The following is a 24,205-nucleotide window of genomic DNA, read 5'->3' as shown; positions in this document are numbered from 1 at the left end:
GATTCTGCCGTCATAATGCCTTCTCTTTGCCTTCTGAATTTCCTTCTTATATTATCGGATTTGTTTCTGGAACTGAGTTTTCTTATCTTGGTCATATCCTTTCCTCCATTCCAATTCCAGCTTCTTGTTGTTCTTTTTCATGGTGCTTAGTAGTGGGGTGAACCATTTTGCCATTGCTCTTTTTCTTGATGGGGTAAAAGGTTTTTCCAGGGATATGTTTTAGATTGTATTAGCAATCCATTTGTGGAGTAGCTCCACTTTCCCGTCTATGTCTGACTTCTCCAATTCTGCTGTTGAAGGTTTAGTCATCTCCAGCTGTTCTATTAGGTGGCTTGCTTTGACGGTTTTCCAGTTTCTTTTGTGGTGGTTGTGATCTTGAGGGGCTGGATGCTGACTTGAGTTGGTAGTGTGATCACGAATGGAACGATGAGATGGTCTCTCCAAAGTATTTGTATCTGGGGGGCCGTGGTCATATGTTTTTTCTTGGCGAAGATTGCATCAAGGGAGTGTGAAGGGTGCGTCAAGGGTGTGCCCTGCTGGCTGGATTACTGCAACAGCCTCTTTCTAAATCTACCTTCTTCTACTCTCCGCCCCCTCTGCAACTCATCCAGAATAGGACTGCGAGACTTGTCCTTTGCCTCAAGCCCAGGGATTGTATCTCTGCAGGACTGAAATCTCTGCACTGGCTCCCAGTGGCTGCGAGGATTAAGTTCAAAACCCTCTGCATTGTCCACAAGGCCTTCTGGGGCCTGGGACCTCAATATCTTCAACTCTCTATTCCTAAATATCTTCCTTCTCAGGCTCTTTGCTTATCCGCCTCCAACTCCCTCAGGGTCAGTCACTTCTCCAAGCAACAAGTTAGTGGTAGATGTCTTTCTTTGGCTGGGGCCTCCCTATGGAACAGCCTCCCTGAAACTTGAAGAGAATCCTCTCCGGTTCCGGAAGCACCTCAAAACCTTCCTCTTTGCTTCTGCTTTCTCTCCTCCTCTCCCCTGCTGAACTCCTTGCTGAAAATGTAACTGCACTGTTCACCTGGCTACCCTCTGATCTGGGGCCCAGGTCCCCTCCTCCGCCAGTTGCACCCCTGCAATGCCTCTCTGGCATCCCCCGCCTTTGGGGACTGTTTCCTGTATCCCTACAGCCCCCTATCAGCACTTGACACTTGATGTCTACACTTACCCTTGCACTTGCCACCAGCTGGCCGCAGTTTCACCTTTTGCTGTTATTTATTCTATTTCATGTACTGCACTGCCCCTCCCCTTGTCCCCCTCACTTTTCGCATTCCTCTGCACTTGCGCGATCTCAATGTCACCTGGCCTAGTAAAATCGTTGTCTCTGTGTTCCCCCTGTTCCCCCTCCCTTGCCTCTTTACGCCTTGAAAGACTTGTGTGTGGGGGCGTTATAAATGCCATATCATATCATATCATATATCATTACCTGCAGGCCAATTTTGCAGAGAACCGGTTTCCCTAGTCTGGCTTTGGCACTGCAGGGAATAATCTTTGGCCTCCCTGACCCTCCTCTTGGGTGGGGGACACCACCACAGCCCCTGCCCACTGGACCCTCTTCACTCCCCCCTGACCCACAGCCTCAACCTTTTTCTTGTGTGCGGACAACCCTAAATCCCCTGAGCTCCCTCTAGGCACTATCTCATCCTTCTCCACCCGGTGCCCCCATCCCATATGGGACCCCTCCTCCCTATCACACTTTTACCTCTAGAGGGGCGGCGTATTCTCCTCCTGCCTCTGCTTGCTAATTCAATAAATGTGCAGCAACAGGCTGCTTGTAAAACAGAGCTGCTTGCTGGAAATAGCAGACAGCGATAAGGGACAATCCTGTAAATAAAGGTTTGGATAACTCTGGAAAGCGGTTTCACCTGATAGTTCAACACAATATAAAACATGGAGAAGTGAAAGGGATTAAAAGAGAACTAATGATAAAGGTTCTGCAGCTTGAACGTTTGAAGTAGTCATTTGAGAGTAGGTTTGGGTGCAAAGCACTTGATTCAGTGGTTGTGCAGACGACTCTTTTGTGTTTTGGGACTGTACTGTACTGATGACTTTTCAGCGTGTTTCCTCTTCTGATCAATTTCTCGTGGCTCTCTTCCCTATACCTCATTGATATTGGTGCCTGATTTGCGTGCCCTTCCTGAATGTGCACCCCCTTCCTCACACTTAATACTGCGCTCTGCTGGAGACTAACCTCAATATGTTTCTCCCTACAAGAGTCTTTACATAAGTTGGATTTTGGTTTTACTATTGAAAGCCAGCAGGTGAGGAGGCATTTTTCTTGTAATCTACGAAACCAGTGGCTGGAATTGTTGTGGTGTTTGTTTTTCTAGTAGGTGACTAAATTAGACCAAAATGCTTTAAAACTTTCATTTGAAGATTTTATTTGACCATTTAATGAGATCATTAGCTTAATCATGATAAGGTGTTTCATATATTAACTTTCCAGAACAATGTCATTGCTTGCAATATCTACTGCACTATCTGCAGAAGAGGGTATTTCGACCATGTATAGCTATCTATTGATTATGGCTATGTTGATAGTAATTTGTTTGTAGGAGGATAACCTTCAAATAGGATGTTCACTGAGCATCTATCATAAACAGATGAATTTGATTTGCCGAAATTCCTCTTCTACAAGTTCAACAATCTGTGCACGAAATAAGAAATTCTGCTCTCATGTTTGGCGCACTTTGATTTTAGGGGCAGGAAATTGTAACTGGAAGCACAGAAGATGGGAATTACTTCAGGCTTCACGTCAACCAGTACAATATGGTGGAAACCATCACGTGTCTCTCACAAAAGCCCTTCCCGAGTTCCAACTACATCTGTTTGTATGGAGTGCACGAGAGATTTTTGAACAGTCTTTGTTCACGATTTAAGGAGGGCTTGATCTCAGACCTTTACAGGTAAGATAACTTCTACCATCTAATATTTTGGAGTGGTGTGATTTGCCTATCTCTGTTGCAATGGTAATTTTCTGGATTGGTCCCCCACCCCTTGATCAGTTCTACATTTCAGAAAAAAACATCATGGCCAGGCATGTGACCGCACCATTAAGGCCTGCCATAGTACACACGCACACTAAAAATCCTTTCATTTGGGGTTCTGTTCTACACAAGACCACCAGAGAACAATAACAAACTTCAACAAGTTCAATACAGTTCAAATTGTCAGTTTACACAACAATACCGAGAGTCAGCCTTTATTAGTTTAACATCTGCAGTTTCAGGTGTGCTTCTGGTGTCCCCAAAGGTGGTATTTGGAAGCTTAACCAAGGCCTCCACCCTAACCCTAGCCTCATGTGCTGAATACCACGTTGCAACAAAGGACCTTCACCATAGGCCTTAAGTATAAGTTGTAGTAGCATTTGAGTGATAGAGAAATACCTGACTTGAGAATGCCAGTTCACAAGCTCTGTGCCCAGGGCTCCGTCTGCCTCATATTGTGCCCCATACATACCAAGAAAAGTCAGAATGCAAGTGTGCGTGAAGTGGTTTCTTGAAACAATCGGAACCTCGCTCTGGCACCTGGAAACTCATGGTTCATACCATAGGTAAAGGAGCACAGTGTCACAGATGGCTCAAGAAATACTCCAAGTCTCACAGATAGTTCAAATGTTTTGATATGAATTTTCAGGGATTTCCTTCTCTCTCATCCAAAAGGCACCATTTCTAACTCAGGCATCCCTACTCCCCAGGTTAGTATATATTTATTTGTTTGTTTATTAATTTATAAAGCACACCAAACCCTTAGATATCTGGGCGCCTTGCATTACTTTCACATTTTCAGTTGCTTGGTTAGTTACAGACATTGTGTATAGGTATCAGTTGTCTACTTACAGGGGGACATATTACAGGGATTAAATATGAAGATGTTGAGTACATTATATAAACCACAAGACAAGTAATACATACATAATTAGCTGTACAATATCAGGAGGCAGAAACATGATAAAGCAGCTCACTGTGAGCATTCACACTTCAGATGCTCTTCCCGAGGAGCCACCTTTTGGTGTTTTTTTCTAAAGCTGTAGAATGACTGGTCGGTTCTCAGAGAGGTTGGAAGCGAGTCCCACAATTGGGTGGCCATAACCGGGAAGCTACTACCTCCTGCTTTTTTAAAATTGAATCTTGGGACTGTAAGGCAGAAAGAATTGCCTGATCTAGTCAGGTGTGTAGATGTTTTTTTAACAATATTTTCCATTAAATAGAGCGGGCCAGCGTTATTGAGACATTTGTGGCTTAGCGAAACAATTTTGTAATGGATTCTGTCGTTAATGGAGAGCCAGTTAATATTCCGTCTTGCCTCCGAAATATGTTGTCTCCTAGGTAAACTAAGGGCAGTCCTAAGCGCATTATTTTGAAGGATTTGGAGCTTGTTGATCATGTATTTATTCACCCCTATGTAGAGGGCGTTATGATAATTACGTTTGGAAAGAATTAGGGCTCTCGCAAGCGTGATGCAGCGTTCTGTGGAGAGAAATGGTTTGCAAGCTTGAATCAGTTTGCAGGAAACTCATGGTTATTGCAGAATCCACCCTACTATCTAAGTTCTTACTGGTGCTAGAAGTGGGGACTGAAAGACAGAACATTCTTCACAGGACCTTCCAGCCTGTCCCTACACTATCCAGTGGTTAGTAACCTAAAAGGGGTAGTGGATTGTGCATTCCAGTCCCTCTGCCTGATGTGGTCGCCTTTCTCTCACTTCAACGTATTCCTCTCCCTTCATGATGTTCTCCTCTCACTACTCTCTTCCTCCATCTCCGCCTGTTTCCACTATTTCTACTCCCCACGTCTGCCTCTTTGGCCCCTCTGATGTCTTTTGCTCCTTCTAAGCCTTGCCTCAACCCTTTGATGTTACTTCTTTCAAATGGATTGTGTCCTCCTACGTGTATTCCTCGTCTTTGATATATTCGAAAGTCTGCTTGCAGCTTCAGAAACTTTTCCATAGCTGTGCATCGTTGACCCTCGACGGCCTCCGTCCTGTCTTCGGTTGTGACGTTGATGCTGTTATAAGTAGCTTCATGGCACCCGTTGCCTCAGTTCCGTTTTTCTGCATGCTCAGCATGCTTCGGATGGTTCATCACCTCAGCGATTTCTCACTGCGTTCTTCGGTATCTCAAAGGTTTTCAACGATATCTACACTGAAAACTGGTTTTAAATGGTGTTTCGATTGTGGAGCTAAAATGTCCATTACGGACCCACTTCGGATCTGCCTTTGGTGTCTGGGAGTTGACAACTGCGGTTCCTGTCAGTCGATGACTCTGCAGACCTTAATGAAAGGGAAGCCCACTGCAGGTAGGCCCCTTTCTAAATCTCCTTCATCAACCCCTTCCAAAAGGAGGTCGTTGGACAAGTCCAGGGAGATTTCCCTGTTTAAGAAGCGCTCTAAACATTTGAAGTGCACGAGATCTCAATCTGGTCTTTTTCCTCCTCACATAAAACAACAAAGAAACATTGTAATTGTTCACGATCGTCTTCAACAGACTCCTCATCTGACAGAAAGCAGGTACGCTTTCCCAGCAAGTCGATATCTCAAGTTAACTGGGAGAATGTTCATCTCCAAATGCTGGATGTGTTGAAGAAGGTGGCTACAACTGCCCCTTCGAAGTACAAAAGGAGGCTTCGGACCCCACAACACCTAATAATAATGGCAGGGTGCCTTCAGAGACCACTACACAAGTGCCTAAGAGCCCAGGCAGGAAGTCTCCTCACCTTCCAGCGAACAAGGGTTTGTCTCCTCATAGACTGAAGCTAAAACCTTCCTCCTCTACTCCTTTGAAGGAGTGGGCACCAGTTCCATCTAGGTCAGTGTTGCCCAACAAAGCCATCAGCACCCCCAGTTCTTTCGATGCCATTGATGTCCTCGAAGTCTTCAAAAGATTCTTCGAAGGATTCTTCAAAGTTTTTCAAGTCTTTACTAAGGCCAGACTTCTTCAGGTCCATGGGATAGATTTCTGAGGAAGAGGGAAATGTGCCTTTTGGCTTCGAGTACAGCACTCCTAATGTGCCTGAGGAATTAATCTCAGAGGAATCCAGAATGCAAAATATTGTGGACGCTATGAGAGATGCTAGTGGCTTGGACACCTCAACAGAAACAGACTTTGCCACTCCAGAATCTGTTGGACATGCTGACACTTCCTTTAGGTTGGTCATGGGAAAAGTCACAGAGTATTTGGGCTGGACAGACCAGGGGCTATCTTTGACAATGATGATCTCGCAGACATCCTTTTCACACAGCATTAAGAAATAGGGTATTAGAAAACTGGTTGAAACCATATACTACACTGGCTGTTAACAAGGATTTGGCAAGGAAATACAGACCTGCCACAATTGATTCATGTTTTCTTTCAAACCTCCCTACCCCAGAGAGTCTGGTGGTTCAGGGACCCCCTTCAAGCTCTAAGACAGCAACCTACCCTACTATCCCTTCAGATAGGGATGATAAGACAGTTGACCCCTTGGGGAAGAGAGTTTTCTGGGCAGGCAGTATGGCCTTGAAGGCCATTAATTCAACTTGTGCTCTTGCCAAGTACATGCACACCTTGTGGGATGTAGCATCTTTGGCAGAGAAGCACATCCCTGAAGGGGTGGAGAGAGTTTCTTAAACAGTGTTCAGAATGGCAAAGATGCAATGTGCCAGTCTTTCCAGTCTGGATTAGATTACTCGGACTGCGTAAGCAGAGCCATGGCAGCGAGTACTGTCGCCAGAAGATTTGCATGACTGAGAAAGTCAGGTTTTTAACCTGACGTCCAGTCGAGACTATTGGGCATGCCAATTAATGGCTCCCAGGTCTTCGGCTCCAAGACTGACAAGAGCTTGGAGAAATTACAGGAATCCAAGGCAGCAGCTAAATCATTGGGCGCAGCGATACATCAGCATCAACAATCGCAAAGGGTCTTAACATAATTGGAAGGGGCAGCCTTTTTATTTCTATTCTTCAATTGCAAGGGGAAGAGGCCAGTTCTCACAGAAAGGTCAGAAAAGAGCACCTGTGGTTCACGAGTTAGAGGAGGTAAGGCTCCTCGCTCAGCATCTGCTTCAGCAACAGCCCCAAAACCCCTTTGAGTCCTTTGTTTACAGTACTGTGGTGGGGGCAGGCTGACTCAGCATTTGGAGGGTTGGCGAGGCATAACCACCGACACTTGGGTACTGCAGACAGTGACTCACGGCTACTGCCTCCCTTTCCTAAAAAAGGCCCCAGATTATCCTCCAGGAAGCCAATCCTTGAAAGATCTGCATATGTTCCCCCTACTGGAGATTCTCACCCTGTTGGAGAAAGGTGCAATAATAGAGTGAATGCCTGTAGTAGAGAGGAATCAAGGTTGGTACTCTCCTTATTTCCCAATCCCCAAGAAGAGTGGACGACTGCGACTCATCTTGGACTTCAGATGCTTGGACAATATCATTAAAAAGGACAAGTACAAGATGCTTACTCTTTCGCACATCCTTCAGGCCCTTCGACTTCAGGATTGGTTTGTGTCAGTGGGCCTTCAGGATGCTTACTGTGTGAAACCTGAAGGTGCCTCACCCACTAGTGCCCATGGATCTGACATCCAGGTGGCCAGGACACGGCCATCGCTTTTGGATCCATTTCCTGGGGGTGGACCAGTGCGGGAGGATCACCTGTATGAGGGGTCCTTGGGGAGTGGAAGTGGGTCATCAGAGGTGAGACCCTGCATCCCCTTCCCAATAACACCTTTTCCCCTTCCTACCAGGTAGGATACCTAGGAATTCCCCCCCTTCTCCCCTTATCTGACACAAACACTTTCTCACTGACAGTTCACAGTGAGTGACAGTGGACTAACACAAGAGCCGTATGCCTGACATGTCCCAACAACATGGGCAGGCAAGGTCATGAAATTACTTATTATTACACTCACATAACTTCCATCACACTTCCCCACACAGATAAAAGGCAGAGCATGAAAGCACACTCTGAACGAGGCAAACCACATGAGGAGACAGCAGTTCCAAGATGGCAGTTTAATACAAGGAGAAGACCAGAGAGAGTTGCAATGAGGGAAGTACCCGTGACCTCTAAAGACTGTTACTTTCATGAGCCTTGGAAAGGAAGAAATTGAAGACCAGGAACTAAGGCTGATCAAACCTGCATAGTGTGTTGGAGGTACCCGGGGCTCTCCCGCATCGATAACCAAGGCGGGGAGGAGCGGTTGCCGCCGTGGTACTGTCCCTGGCTCCTACAACAAAGCGACATCAGAAAAGACAAAACAGCCGGTGAGTCGGAGAGACTGATACCAAACCAGCATGTGTTTTGAACCAAGGTTGTAAGCGGCAACATTGTACAAAGAGGACAGTGTGCGAGGCATTTGCAAAGAGCGACGTGGATATAATCGGAAACCAAAAGGAGTAGTTGAACTTTATAATTGAACTTTGGGAGAAAAATACCATACACAGAGTGGTCCGGTGCCACGTGGGTGCTCATTCGAAAGTCTGTTAGGTATCCAAGTGATGCTAAGAGTGAGAAAAAGGAATATTGAGATCAAAGTGGTCATGCAACAGGTTAAGCTAAACCCTGTGCACATTCGAAAGTCTCTGATAGTTTAAAGTATTACACAATTGGTCTAAGCCCGGGTGAGGAAGACTAATTGAGTGGAAGAAAGGGATCTGAGCCCAGCTGAGAAGGATCCGGGGTGAACCATGAGTCTCCTGTGAAAATAATTATCTGAACAGAATTTGAAAAGGATCTGAGCCCGGCTGAAGGGGATCCAGGGTGAACACCCAAATTGAGTGCTGGAAAAGGAAAAGAACGGTTGTGTGTTGTTTTGGTATAACAGGCCTTCTGAATCAAGAGACTAGCAAGAAGAGGCTTGTACACAGAGGTCCTTGAACTGTGAAAGTGGAACTGTTTCCTTGTGCCACAGAAGCCAGAGTGTTTGCTTTGCTCGAATAAACCGCCTTGTCCCATGCTGAAAATGTGGGGAAGGGAGGCCAATGGCCCGAATATCCTGACTTACCATTTTCTGATCACTTTTTTCTTTTTGATGAACATCACCCCCACCTTATTTTGTAAATTAGTGGTAAGGATTAGCAATAGTTTTTTTTAGTATAGGCCCTTTTTAATTTGACAAGACTCAACTAGGACTTCATTATTATCATTTAATGTTCATAGCTTGCTCCCATCTGTAGATTTAGGTTTAGATAGGCATTTATTTTACCATTGTGAAGGTTCAATAAACACCCTTGAACTGTGGTCACTTGTGTCTGTCTTTCTGTTGATATATGCCTTCCTTACCTTACTTTGATACGGCAATCCATCCCAAGCACAGAAAGTACCTGAGGTTCGCCATTGGCGGTTCTCGTTTTCAATTCCGGATTCTGCCTTTCGGCTCATCTCTGCCCCAAGGGTCTTTACCAAGCTGATGGTGGTGGTGGCAGCAAGCCTAAGGAGGGGGCGTGGGGTCATATCTACCCCTACTTGCACGATGGGCTGATCAGGGCTTGCTCCCCTGAGCAGGCTCAAGATCAGCTTAGCTACACTTGCCACTTCCTTCACAAGCTAGTCTTCTCCCTAAATTTCAAGAAGACCAATCTGACACCTTCTCAAAAGCTTCCTGCATTTTCTTGGTTCCAGAATCCCTTTTGAGAATTAGGTCCCTTCAATGGCCCCACAGATCCCACAGGTCACAGTTCTCCAGCAGAATGACAGACCTTCTTCAGGTCCCAAACAAAGTCGCAAAGGATCTCCTGTGGTGGGCCAGTTGGGAGAACGTAATGAAAAGAAAACCCTTTTGGCAACCGTAGCCAGAGATAACGGTTGTTGTGACAGACACCTCCCTCAGAGGGTGGGGAGCTTACATGAACGACCTGTCAAACGGCGGTCGTTGGTCTCCGTCGGAGTCCAAACTTCCAATAATCTTTTGTAGATGAGAGCAATCAGACTGGCGCTGATGGCTTTTCTGCCTTCTGTATGGGGAAAGACTGTCTTGATAGTAACAGACAACAAAGTGGCCATGAATTACATGAACAAGAGAGGTGGTGTAGGGTCACTGCCACTGTGCAGAGAGGCAATGCAGCTCTGGTTTTGGGCACTATGAGAGGGAATCTCTCTGTCGGCAATTCACCTAGCCAGAGAAGAATACACAGCAGCCGATGCTCTGAGCAGGCAGAGCACTGTCTCCCACGAATGGGAGTTAGCTCAGGAAGTCCTTTTGGAGCTCTTTTACCAATGGAGAACCCCTCAATTGGATCCATTTGCATCCAGTGTCAACAGGAAATGCGAACTGTTCTGCTGCAGGGAATTTTCTCAGAAAGGAGCTCTAGGGGTATGTGTTAGCACCAGTCCCCGTCATTCCTCATGTCCTCAGGAGGTTGAGTAAGTTTGAGAAATCCATGATCCTGATTGCTCCAGATTGGGCCAGGAGAATGTGGTACCCAGACATTCTAGAGATCTCCCCTCCAATTCGTCTTTCCCAAAGAGAGGATGTGCTCTCGCAAGAGGGGAGGTTGCATTCTTCACCCAGAAATCAGGACTCTGAACATTCATTCACGTCTGGTGTCTGAGAGGGTAAGATACAAGGATTGGAACCTTCCGGAAGATATAATGGAGGTGTTACTTTCGGCCGGAAGGCCAGCAGCAAAGTCTCTGTACCGCTGCCGTTAGAACAGGTTTTGCAGCTGGTGCAGAGCTAAGAATATTGATCCTTTTAATTGCAACATTCCATCTGTGTTATCATTCTTACTACATCTGGTCCATCAGGGGCTTCAGGTTTCCACAGTTAAGGGTTACTGAACTGCACTTTCGATTTTTACGAGCTCGCCTGATCAGGGTTCCCATTTTAAAATCCCTATAGTAATTCAGTTTCTGAAGGGACTGACAAATATCTTTTCTGCTGTCCCATTTATCGTACCGGTACAGGATTTGAATTTGGTGTTAAAGTGCCTAATGGGAGCTCCTTTTGAACCCTTGCATTCACAAATTGGGACATGCTGTCACCAAGCAAACCATCTCTCGCTGGATAATGTTATGCATTTCTGAATGCTATACTTTGGCTGGCAAAAAAATGGCTTATGGTTTGAGGGTGCATTCCACCCAAGGAGTGGCCACTTCTTCGGCTCTTCAGAGAGGGGTGCCAGTTCAGGACATATGGAGTGCTGCAACTTGGGCTTCTTTGGACACTTTCAGCAAATAATACTGCCTTGGTTCTATGTCCGGTCAGGAGGCAAGATATGGTAAAGTTGTGCTTTGCAGCATTAATCAGCAATACAAATTATCTTTTCCCACCTCCTTCAACACACTGCTTTGGAAGTATATCAAATATAAGGACTATGTGAGAGTACACAATCCATTAGAAGAACACATTACTTACCCCTCATAATGTTCTTTTGACTAGTTGTTCCTCCCACATATCCCTCACCACCATCCCATCCTACCCCTCTATCTAGGCAAGAATTTCCATGTTTTACACCTTCCTCTCTTTCAACGCCTGGATCATATCTTGACGGCTGAGCATAAAGAGGGGAGCGGGGGGACAGGGCAAATATATAATTGAGGCAAAGGGCACCATGCAAGTTACTTATACCAGTGTCTACGTTACCACCGAAGACTGGACGGAGGTCATTGAGGGGCACCCTCTACTATGGAAAAAAGTTTCCAAAGCTGCAAGCAGACTTGTGAATATATCAAAGATGAGGAATACGTGGGAGGAACATCCAGTCAATAGAACATTACCAGGGGTAAGTCATTTGTTCTTCTCCCTGATGTTACTAATCCCGACTCCACAATGCTACTCCCTCCTCCACAATAGTGATCCCTTCACACTACTACTCCCTCCTCCTTACATTTTACATTGTAAAGATCGCATTTCATTATATATAAAAAGATTGTCAGCCTAGTCATTTGACGCAATACTGGTACTACTACTCCGTCCTCCCCACTATTACTACACCACCTCACCTTTTACTCAAACTCCTTTCACTCACACAATCACTTCACATTCACTCCCTACACTTCCTCTCCTAAACACACTTGCTACTTTTTCATGTGCCTCACAACACAGTACCACTTGCACTCCCTAGCCAATGCCTCACCTGCTTCGGAAATCCCCTCCACCACCACTCTACCACCCTTCCTCCTGATGGTCTCTTCATCTGCCACCTCCACCTCCTTGGACCTCACTGAAGCAACTCACTCCTTCCTGTTTCCTTTAACTTCCTCCCAATTTCCGGATTCGACCTATAACCCTGCCCAATCTAGCTCTGCCTTCCCCGCCCAGGAGAGATTAGCATTACAGAATGCTTTAAAATGTGGGGTAAGCCCTGCCCCTTTTCTCCGTGCTGAGCCACCGTGCTGCAAGAATGGTGGCCAATGCTGCAGTGTTCATGTTCGTGTTAGGGGACCGAGGCACAGTTCTACATGAGGTACGTACATTTCATTGGAGTGCCTGCAGATCATTTTAAAATCCCTGGTGGTCTATTGGGCCTGCCCTGAACTCCGCCTCTAGCATCCTGAGGCTGGCATGCAGGCCGCAGCTTCCTGACTCCCACATATGAGCTCCATCTCCTGTCCCGGTTACTCCCCCTGCAGTGCATACTACATAGCACTTAAGTGTGTTGGCTTATGTGGAAACCAGTTCTCTCTCCCTCCAGTGGGTTTCCTTCTATGCCGGAGAGCTCAAAAGTCTCTCTGCGGGGTGCTGATGGTTTGCTGCCTCATGGGTGTTCACCTTCCTGATTTGTGGGGTTACTGAAATGAGAAGAAAATACTCCCAATTTGAGTCATAGGCATGTGGTGATACAATTTGGTACTGCATGTTTACAGTTTGGCACAGAGCGATGGGATAGGAATTGGGGCCCTTCTAACTGCTACTGTCCCCTCTGGGTTACGACTTAAACTGGATTTCTCCTTGATAGACCTCCAAGGTCCAGAAGTTAAGGGAACTGGATACTGGGGTTAGGGTACTGACCTTGTTGCAATACATACAGAGAAGCACTACAGTGATGCAGACAGTTGTATCCTCATGGGCTTGGGCAGTCATAGAGACAGGACCACCTGACTGAGATGGCAGACTGGTCATTTGAGCTTTCAGACCACACATTGGCAGGCCACTCCAGCATAATTTAAACTTCATTTGCAGCACCTTCGGTGGTGGCTGAACAAGCAACCCAAAACCAGACACAGAGTTTAGGCAGTCAATAGGCAATCACTAGGATCCCGTCCTTGAACCCTTAGTCCTACCGTCTTGAAGAGTGGAGAGGTGTTCAGAACAGTGTTGTGGGAGTTGGGAGTTGAATGGTGAGCTAGGAGAGAGAAAGGGAGAAAACAGAGGCATGAGAGGGGGGAACGGTGCAAAGGGGGAGAGGAGAATGGGAATAAAGAAAATAGAGCAAAGAGGGAGAAGAAGAAACATAGAAAGATAGAGGAGCAGGATAAACATCAAGAGAGAAAGAGTAGGGGTGCGGAAGGTCGAAGCAGGGGGGAGAAGGAGTAGAGGAGTTTGAAGTTCAACAGAGGGAGGAAAGAGACTAGACGAGAAAGGGGAAAAGGGATGTGATCTCCAGGGGAGATGAAGGTGATAGTGGGCTGAGGAAATAATGGGCTAGAAGAATGCTACGAAGCTGGAGGAGCAGGTGGCAAGCAAAAGGCCGGAGTCATGCCACACAGAGAGTAGTGGATGGGAATGCTTGTCAGGGTAAAAGGACCACTTAAACGTCTTATTGGAATAATTGTTTTTCAAGATGATTTGTTGTCCCCAAGTTGTCAGAGGTATACTTTGACCCCCAGATGAACATGGTAGCCCACATTAGCGCCATAATCCGCTCCATGTCGTTTTACCTTTGTCTATTCACAAATATTTGTCCATACTTCCAGAAACATCACTTGGGCCATATGTCTAGTGCCAATATCGGTGTTAAACATGACTACATTAATGCAGAGGTATTTATTTATTTTAAAAGGGAGGACAGAAAAAGACAGCATGGTGTGGGACATGCCCGTTTGTGCGTATCCCATCTTACCATGGGCCCCGCCACACATGCTCAGTGTGACGGGACCAGGCTTAGGATCAGTGGGAGTGGCTGACCGAGGAAATAGACACCCTCGAAGCGCGCTCTCTATTCCTTTCCAGAGAGCGCCTTTCCAGGATGTTTCAATCCAGTCGCAGGAACGAAACCAGACCAGTATTATGAGAGGTATGGAGGGGGGCCATTGGGTTGTTTGTGGAAAGGGTCGGGGGATCTTTTGGAGCAGGTGGGGGAGCCCTGGGGTTGTTTTTTGAGCAGGTGGGGGAGCACTGGGACTGGTTGTGGAAAGGGTGCTGGGTTCTTTTGTGCTGTTTTTGGAGCGGGTGGGAGTGACCTGGGGTTATTTTTGGAGCAGGTGGGGGCCCTGGGATTGTTTTTAGAGCGGGTGGGAGAGCCCTGGGTTTGTTTTGGAGAGGGTGGGGGGGCCTGGGACTATGCAGAGTGTGGATTAGGGGGAGCTTAGGGACTATGCAGGCAGTGGGGGTAGGAAGCAGCGGGGCAGGGGCGGCTCATCCATAATTGGCGAGGGAATGTCGACCCAGCGGCCCCCTCACCCATTATGGAGAAGCGGTAGAGCCAGCCCAGTGAAATACTGAACGCTCCCTCAGCTGATTTTTCCAACTGAGGGAGTGCTCCTGGGCTGTTTCCCTTTGGCAGTTCAGTCCCCCAGCCGCACATGCTCAATGAGCCGTGGAAGGCTGGGGGCATTTTGCTTCGCAAACCTTGCATAGCTCATTGGAAATGCTGGCTGTGGAACTGTAAGTCTGTATGTGCGAGGGGGGGAGCTCCTGTGCTTCCTCCCACATACTGAGTAGGCTGTAGCATGGTGTTTCAGCACCCACGCTCAGACCCCTGCACACATGTGCAGGAACCAGGAAGCTCTTGCTTCCCGATTCCGGTTCATGATGCAGATGCTGGAGCGCTCGGGAGGAAACTTCAGGACCGGGGCAGAAGTTAAGTTTACGTTCATTTATTTTTTATTTAAATATGTGTATGGATGCGTGTATGCTTGTGTTATTGGGCCGGAGGATAGCTCAGGGGCAACTTGTTTGTCTTGGAAGCAGGACAACACATAGCAACACAGTTTCGAATCCCGGCCGTGCGCTTAGAAACCTGCCCGGTATTAAGCATGTTATAAAAGAACAATTATAATTATGAGGGGGGGGTGTGTGTGTGTGGGGGTGGGGGTGGGTCTGTGGAGCTGAAAAAGCTGGTATCTAATGAAACTGTGTGTGTTGTGAAGTACCATAGCAAAGAGAGATCATAGATAATTAAGGAAATGCTAGATCTTGGTAAACTGAGTCTCAAACTCCCTAGTGAATTGAAACAAGCAAGTGTCTAATGAAATGCTACAGGTTTGGAAACTGAGTCTCAAATTCCCTAGCAAGCAAAGTAAACCTTTATACAATGCAACAGTGCATGGCGGGACACTGTGTGTTTCATCACAAATGGAGTATAAATTGAACTAACAACATTTTTAATTTCAAGAAACTGAGCCTCGGGTACCATAGCACAATGAGAACACAAATACCTACTGAAAGACTTTAGGTGAAGGAAACGGTACTAGTATACCTATAATGAAGTGACATACTAACTTTTTTTTGTTGTCAGCGTAAAGATTTACCCAAAACAACTGACAGACTTTCATGACAGTTTAGGGTGACAGTTACAAAACAACCACATGGTTTAATTGTGACCAACGACTTCTTCTGTTTTCTTTGTCATAAAGCCTCTCAAGGCCATAGAACTCCATTGGGTAGCCATTCAGACCAGGCAGGTAAATATAAAGATTAAATTAGGTAAAGAAGAGAACAGGAGGATCGAAAACTGAATACTTTTATAGATGATGTTCCCTCATGAAGATTATAGATGAAGATAAGGAGGGAATAAAGGACAAAGTGTGCCTTTAGGGAATCACAGACCCAGAACAAAAGACGCAAAGCAAAAAGAGCCCTATTATAAATCCTTTCCCGATGGAGTTCTACAGCTGACTGTTAGGACAGTTTTTCTAAAGTCCAACTAAGGGCTTCATAAAACCATACATCTGAGGCAGTACATAAATCCACTCTTAGTAAAAGGCTGTGCCACTTGAGAACATTTGGTAGCATAGACAGAGCAGCCAGGCTAATTTTAGGAGGGAGAGAGGGCTGTAGCTTGGTACAAAGAAATTGTAGCATACGTATGGTCAAAAGAAACACTCAAACACTATGTATTGTAAAAAATAAAGTGTTTATTTAAATATGAGTAGGCCAAGATAAATCTTGGATAAATAAGTACTATAACACATATAAACACAATCATAAAAAACAACTCAATAGCTGCGGTATGCAAACCAAGGTATAACCTTATTTAGAGGAGCAGGAAGCAAGTCAAGGTGAGTCAAGACTAAGGTTATACATTCAGGATAGTAATGTACTATTCTTGGGGAATTAGACAAGGTTAGATATACTTTTATAATACAAGTAACCCAAGGGCAGTAGACCCTGTCTGTCGTGCATTGAAACTTAGTTATAGAAATCACTTAATAAACCATACCAGTTACAAGTGTGCCTTGCAACACGTGTAACTTTCTTCTTTCCTGAATGGATACAGTTACACCACCAGAATTACTTTTAAGAACACAGTTCATATATTTTCTGGAGGGGCCTTAAACTACTCAATAACAAGTATGAACACTCAATAACTGTTTTAGAATGCATTACGCATTTCAAGGAAAGCAAACTCCAATCAGACATTAAGAAAGACACAATGTATTTCAAGGTAAGTAATTGACCCTTGTCACTATTTTAGAACTGCTCTAAGCAGTTTCAGGGAAAGCGCAGCCCAGTGTTACAAGTTTAGAAGAGCAGCAGCTATTCACGTTAAGTAAGGAACCATATACTTTTAAGAGGGGCTTCAAGCAACTCATAAGACAACTATTAACTTCAAGACTGTTTTAGGTCTGCATGAAGCTGATCAGGGAAAGCAACCCCCAATGGTACACTTTAAGAAGAACACAATGTTATTCAAGGTAGGTAAACCCTATTGGTAAGCTTTTACATTCATTCAGTTAAGAATAATAAAACAGTACCACTGTTATTACTTTTCAGATAGAAGGGTTAAACACCATTCAAAGTTAGTAAAGCAATTTATACACTATTTTGAGGGGAAGACTGCAACTCAAAGGTAAGCATAAACATACAAACACTTTCTTCTTTTACAGAGATACAGTTACCACATTAACTTCTTTAGCAAGTAAGTACTTTTACACGTGTTATACTTTCAAGGCATCATCCTTATCTTATAAAGTCCTTCCCTAGTCTATAGCATGAGTTTTCTAAGAGGAAGAAGAGGGACCCTAGGGGTCTAGAAGCCTGCTGTAGGCAGGCTAGTATAAGTTTTGGTTGCAGGAAAGTCAATGTTCCAGGGGATATCTTCTTAAACAAGTAAGTGTTAGTTGAAGTGTTTAGGGACTTCACAGAAGGCTCTTTGTATGTGTTACAGCATTAGTCCTGGACAAGTGGTATGGGCAAACCCCCAACCACACAAATCGCCCACTCAGCTTCAAAGGATGCACACCAGACTTAAAGTATTAACCAAGCCCACACAGTACCTTAGACAAAAAGAAGAGCTTATGAGTGGATGTCTTCAGGATGCAGCAGCACAGGACACAGTCCCAGGATTCTTGGACTGGAGATGAAAGAACTGGACAGTGGATGGGAACTTGCCGCAGCAGTCATCAGAGGAGGCTTCATAGATTCTCGCGGCTCTGTGGATGTGGCGCCTTTTTACAGCACCCAGATGAAGAACGAACATCGCTGGTCAGATTCTCTTCACTCTCTGGGTCCTGCACTGTGGTGATGGGACTTCAGGGGGATCCAGCAGGAGTCCACCAACGTTTGTGATGGATTCGGACTTTGGAAGACCATGAACCACACTCAGGCTTGAGGTCCCAGGGTATTGGTGGTTTGCCTCCCAGCAAGGTTTCAGCACAACTGGGGATAGCTCAAAATGTAGGTCTTCCCGAGAATATTGGATCTCACTAGCCTCTGGGTCAGAGTCGTTGCATTTGGGACCCCCATATCTATTGTCAGGAAGGGTTGCATCTGGCTCCCATTACACAGCAAGCTCCCAGGTCACTGGAAATCGCTACAGACAGATTTTCTTCATCTTCCTCTTTGGATTCAGCTCTAGTAGTCAACTTGTCAGCAGCTTCAAGGATCGCAGTATTTAACAGGTACTACAGCACAACTTCTGCAAACTCTCGCTGCAGTTTACAGAAAGGGGTGGTCTGGCTGTCCAATCAGGACAGCCAGCCCCCCACTGGGAGCTGCTTCCTTTCAGGCAAGGTGAAAGACAAAGGGATGCAGTGTTTTGGACTCCTCTCTCCCTTCCTGCCTTCTCAGACACTCTGAAGCGATATAAAGGACTCCTGCCAAAGACAAAACCTCATCTGAGGTTGTTCCCACGTAGAATGGCAGGGATAGACCTCAGAAACAACAAGCATACAAGAAATGGCTAAAAATGGAGCAGGACACCATTTTAGCAGACTGGTGGCCCTTCAGTGCACTACCGGAGCTGATTTAACAACCTGTGAGTAATGACTAAAAGTGGGGGGCTGGCTGTCCAATCAGGACAGCCAGCCCCCCACTGGGAGCTGCTTCCTTTCAGGCAAGGTGAAAGACAAAGGGATGCAGTGTTTTGGACTCCTCTCTCCCTTCCTGCCTTCTCAGACACTCTGAAGCGATATAAAGGACTCCTGCCAAAGACAAAACCTCATCTGAGGTTGTTCCCACGTAGAATGGCAGGGATAGACCTCAGAAACAACAAGCATACAAGAAATGGCTAAAAATGGAGCAGGACACCATTTTAGCAGACTGGTGGCCCTTCAGTGCACTACCGGAGCTGATTTAACAACCTGTGAGTAATGACTAAAAGTCATAAACGTAGTTACACTGGGCACCATCCATTCAGGTAAACTTGATATTGCAACACAAATGTTACCAGGTAAGTAAGAAAGGGCATACATTGTATCCCCCAGCACTCCACATACGGTGGGTTGTGCTGGCTCACTATATACCATGTAAAGGTGATGAAAATCCCTCTTTACCCCTTGGGAACAGTAGTTCACCCAAGTACATTATAGAGAAATTAACAGGGAAGCCCAACAAATATAGGACACTGTAACTCCAATCACACACTTTGGAGAGACATAAAAAGGTCACTCATGCAAAGAGTAAAAGACTAGGTGAGAGGGGAAAAAGATTCCCCTTCACCTAGGGACAAGTGAAAATGATCACCAACTCCAAGCAAAAAGCTCTGGGGTTGACACAGGTCAGGAAGATTTATCTTAAATATGAAAATCTTACCTAACACTGACCTATACATGTGGACAGCATGTTCATGTGATGCTGGGAAGGAGTTAGGTTCCCTAAAGACCTCCCAACCCCATGATGGAGGTAATTACAAAGGGATGCAATACCCCAGAATATCTGGCTTCATACGGCTTTAAATCACTGATCATTGCTTAAAATATTTGCTAAGATACTAGTGAGTAGATTCATTGGTGTGATACCAGATGTGATCTCTGAACTTTCATGCTCTGAATGCTCACAATGCCTAGTAGGACCGCTTTTCTCTATCACTGTTATGCTTGCTTTTCATTACCATGTTCCCTCCGTGTTGCCCCGTGGGCGCTTTGAAACACAATTTGCTTGATGTATAAGTGCCTTACAAATGCAAAATAAATAAATAAATCCAGCCAAGTCAGAGCAGCTTCATGCACAATAGATTCACCAGGCTGATCTTGGGACTTGCCAACAAAATTGAGAAACCTAAGCCATAATGTCACTGCATGACATGGCCTTTAACTCTATTGATCAGCATTTTTTATGAGATTGCTTTAAAGAAAATGGGTCTGAACCCGAAATTCCTCAAATAGGGTGCAAAAAACATGTTTTTGAAACAGGTGGCAAGAGTAGCAGATGAGATGCCAGATATCTAGAGCCTCTGGCTTTTGTGGCATAGCACACACAGGGACACACTGAGGCCACTCCTTTTTGCTCCAGCAATTAAGCCTCTGTTGCAAAGGTTCCACCCGCCATGGGGCGTGGAACCCAGAATATTCCTTTGTGGATAAATGACTGATCTATGGGAGGAATCTGTCAATTTCAGTCCAATGAGTTAGACAGGTAAATGAGAGTATCAGAGTCATTTTCATGTCATGTATCAAACATGCCTGCACCGCTAACATACCTGCCCTCAATCACACAATTATATGGCCCAGCCCCAACTCTGCAGAACTTTACAAGGGGAACCCAGAAGGGGAACGGTGGGTTTCAGAAGTTGAAGCACAGAAGAGAATGAGAATCAAGTAAAGAGTAGAGCGTGGCGAAACCGCAAGCTAGAGAGAGTGGAGGAAAAAGTAGAGAGGAGTAGATGGAGAGGATAGAGTGGAGATTAGGAAAGAGAGCGAGGGGACAGAAAAGAGAGAGAGTCTGAAGGAGGAGGAAAGGAGAATGAGAGACAACAAGAAGGTGGAGAAGGAGAGGAGACAGCCTTTTTTAGAACCTGCATCAGGTGGGCACTGTTGATCTGGTGGGGCAGGGGCCAGTGTAAGGGCCTGAATAGTAAATCAAGGGCCTCAGCCTTGGCCGCTTGAGAGACCAAATTGCTGAGGATCCGGGAGAGAAAAGATGACAATCCCTTGGGGGTCCAAGTAGCTGACCAATTTATTGATGCTAAATCCTATCAAAAGACCTAAGGATACCAGTTGGGGCACCTGGTAGGAGTGTCCAAGAGGACCACCCTGTGAACCTGAAGACCTTAGCAATGACCAAGAAAGATGCTGTGAAGGCCAAGAAAAAGGTGCAAGAGAATATGAACCCTAGAGACTGTGACAGCCTGTTTTGCCTGTCAATGAGGTGGACCTTAAGTAAGGCGACAGAGAAGGACTGGCAATCACGGTCCTAAAGGGAGTCAAAGTGATAATTGTGACAACCTTAACCACATCCTCTAGGCTCAGTCCCATCCTTATACCTGCTTTACTTGTACAGACAAGATCTTGTATATGGTTTGATTGGTCTGTTGAGCCCTCAGCCATGGCGCTATTCAATAAGCTTATAACAGGACTGCTTATGCAAAGACAAAGGAAAACATGTGCAAAATCACAATGGACGCTTTACTATGGGAGAGTGAGAAAATGAAGGCATTCTGAAGCTTTGAAAGGAGGGGTCTTATCAAATGTACCATGAGGCGGAGCGTTGCAAGGCCTTAGGGAAAAGCAAAAACGATGATGGTATAAAAGCCAATGATACTTTTTTACAGCTCGAGCAGGCACATCACAAAGCTGCTGTTGGGAATTTAAAACATACCAGAATAAATTGCAATCTAATATCTTAAGGCCTCAGATGAAAACAAATATCAATTCTATCCAAAGTAAGAAGGTATTGAACACCCAAAAGATATGATGGGCAAGTTGGAGTGGAAGATAGATGAGGTGTGCCCGAGGGAATGCCCTGTGCGTTCTAGAGAAGCATGTCTAAGGCCCCAACTCTGACTCAGAGGTCTGCAATCTGTGGCTCTCCTGATGTTTTGGACTACAACTCTCATGATGCCCACCATTGACCATGCTGGCAGGGACTGATTGGATTTGTAGTCCAAAACATCTGGAGAGCCAAAGGTTGCATGCCCTTGCTTGATGAAACACAAATACTTCTTCGAATGGATTGTGTCCTCCCACATATTCCTCATTTTATGATAATATATCTCTCCAGCTTTGCTGCTTCAGAATTATTTTTGTCCCTTCAAGGGCCTCCATCAACCATCGACGTCATCATCAATATAAATGGTGCATGCAGTGCCCGTTGACTTCAGTTCTGTTTTTCTCTTTCCCTCTGAAGAGGAATTACCAGGCGTACCCAAGACCATAGGCTCTCAGAAAGCATAGCTTGTAATAACATGTAAATTGTACGGTGTGGTAAACTAGGAGGGGCGATGAGGAATACATGGCAGGAAAATCCAATCGAAAGAACGCTACCAGGGGTAAGTAACTTGTTCTTTGAATGGATTGTGTCCTCCTACGTATTCCTCATCTTATCTTATCATCCTCATCTTATGATAGACTCCCAAAGCAGTGACAATATGGAGGTGGGAGTACCAATTAATTATTTTTAATCATGGACCAAATGGAGGATGGCTTTTGCAAAAAGTCCTCCTTGACTGGAAGAATCCAGACAGTAGTGTTTTACAAATGTATTGATAGACGACCAAGTGGCCGCTGAACAGATGTCATTTATCGGGACACCCCTTTGAAGAGCAGCAGAGGTTGCCATGCCCCTTGTGCAATGAACCCTTAGGCATTCCAGCGTGTCCTTGCCCGCTAGTCTGTAGCATTCGCCAATAGCCAGGATAACCCATATGGATATTGTTTGTTTGGTGAATGCGAGGCCCAATTTGGGACCAGTATATGCAATAAAAAGTTGATCAACCTGGTGAAATGTAGCCATCCTGGATATATAAACACTTAGAGCCCTTTTTGGGTCTACTCTATGTAGCCTCTCCTTCTCCTTTCCTCGATGAGGAGGTGGGTAGAATGTTGGCAAAGTAATTTTCTGTGACAAATTGAAGTCGGAGACTACGTTCAGCAACAAATAAGGTTTTACCCTGAGAGTGACTTTGTCTTTATAGAAAGTAGTATGAGGATTTATGCACGAAAGAGCCTGCAACTCGCTTACCCTGCGGGCTGATGTTATTGCAATAAGCAAAACAGTCTTTAATGTCAGGAGCCTTAAAGGGCATGAATGTAAAGGTTCGAATGGAATACATGTCAAAAACTTTCATACAAGATGGAGGTCCCAAACAGGTACATTGAAAGGAACTAGTGGCTATCCATTAGTAGGGCCCTTCAAAAATTGTACAATCAAAGGAATCTTAAAATATGAATCCTCCTCCGAGAAGTGCTTGAAAATGGAAAGCGCTGCCAGGGGGCCCTTAATGGTTCCAATCTGGAGCCGCAGATTGGCTAAATGTAACAGAAAGGAGAGCACCATAGGTGTGTCGCATAGAAATGGACCACATTCTTATCCTTGCACCAGTTGCTGAACTTATTCCATTGGCAAAGGTACAAAGACTTAGTTGCTGGCCTTCTGGCCGAAAGCATCATCTCCATTATGTCATCCAGGAGGTCCCAAGACTTGTATCTCAGCCTTTCAGAAACCATGCCTGAAGGCTGAGTGTCTTGGCCTCTGGATGGGGAACCCAATCTTCCTCTTGCGAGAGAAGATCCTCTCTTTGTGGAAGACGTATTGGAGGGCAGATGGACATGTCCAGAAGGTCTGGGTACCACATCCTCCTGGCCCAATTCGGGGCATTCAGGATCATGGATTTCCTGAACTTTCTCAACCTCCTGATCATATGAGGAATGACAGGGACTGGAGGAAATGCAGGAATGGAAACTCTTCGTCCACCACAAATACGTCTCGTAGAGCTCCTCTTGGGGGAAATTCCCTGGAGCAGTACCGTTCGCACTTCCGGTTGACACTGGTCACAAACAGATCCAGTTGAAGGGTTCCCCAAAGGGTCAAGATCTCTTGAAGGACTTCCTGAGCTAGTTCCCACTCATGGGAGACTGTATTCTGCCTGCTCAGAGTGTCTGCCCGCCGTGTTCTGCTCTCCGGCTAGGTCAACTGCCCACATAGAGATTCCTTCTTGTGTTGCCCAGAACCAGAGCTGCATTTCTTCTCTGCACAGTGGTAGTGACCCTACACCTCCTCTCTTGCTGAGGTAGTACATGGCCACCGTGTTGTCCTTCATTATCAGGACATTCCTTCCCCGTACAGAGAGCAGGAAGGCCTTCAGCGCTAATCTGATCGCCCTCAGCTCCAAAAGGTTGATATGTAGTTTGGACTCCAATGGAGACCAATGACCGCTTATAGACAGATCATTGGTGTGGGCTCCCCACCCCGTGAGTGAGGCGTCTGTCACTACCGTTATCTCCAGCCTTGGTTGCCAAAAAGATTCTCCCTTGAGAGTGTTGTCTTTGCAAGCCCTCCACAGAAGGTCCTGAACAATTCTGCTGGGAACTTGCAGTTGGTCAGACATCTTGCCTGATAACTGGGACCCTTGTGTCCTGAAAGCCATTGAAGGGATCTCATTCTCAAGCAGGCCTCTGGCACCAGGAAAATGCAGAAGGCCATGAGTCCGAGCAACCTCAGAAAGTCGACGGCCGGAAG

At 45.7% G+C, this 24,205-nt stretch overlaps 1 protein-coding gene across 1 annotated transcript in view; it reads left to right on the top strand.

Annotated features, from left to right (window-relative positions):
- Window positions 1-24,205, top strand: part of CFAP61 (cilia and flagella associated protein 61) — a 2,971,729-nt gene that overhangs the window by 2,569,736 nt on the left and 377,788 nt on the right. Inside the window, exon 25 of the mRNA XM_069608074.1 lies at window positions 2,712-2,917. Coding sequence (XP_069464175.1) covers window positions 2,712-2,917 — 206 coding nt within the window. The remainder of the gene's footprint in view (window positions 1-2,711; window positions 2,918-24,205) is intronic.

This window comes from Ambystoma mexicanum, chromosome 4q, assembly GCF_040938575.1.
Source record: "Ambystoma mexicanum isolate Mex_15411 chromosome 4q, UKY_AmexF1_1, whole genome shotgun sequence".
NCBI lineage: Eukaryota > Metazoa > Chordata > Amphibia > Caudata > Ambystomatidae > Ambystoma > Ambystoma mexicanum.
The sequence above is the reverse complement of the archived record's forward strand: the minus strand, read 5'-3'. Positions and strand labels throughout refer to the sequence as shown.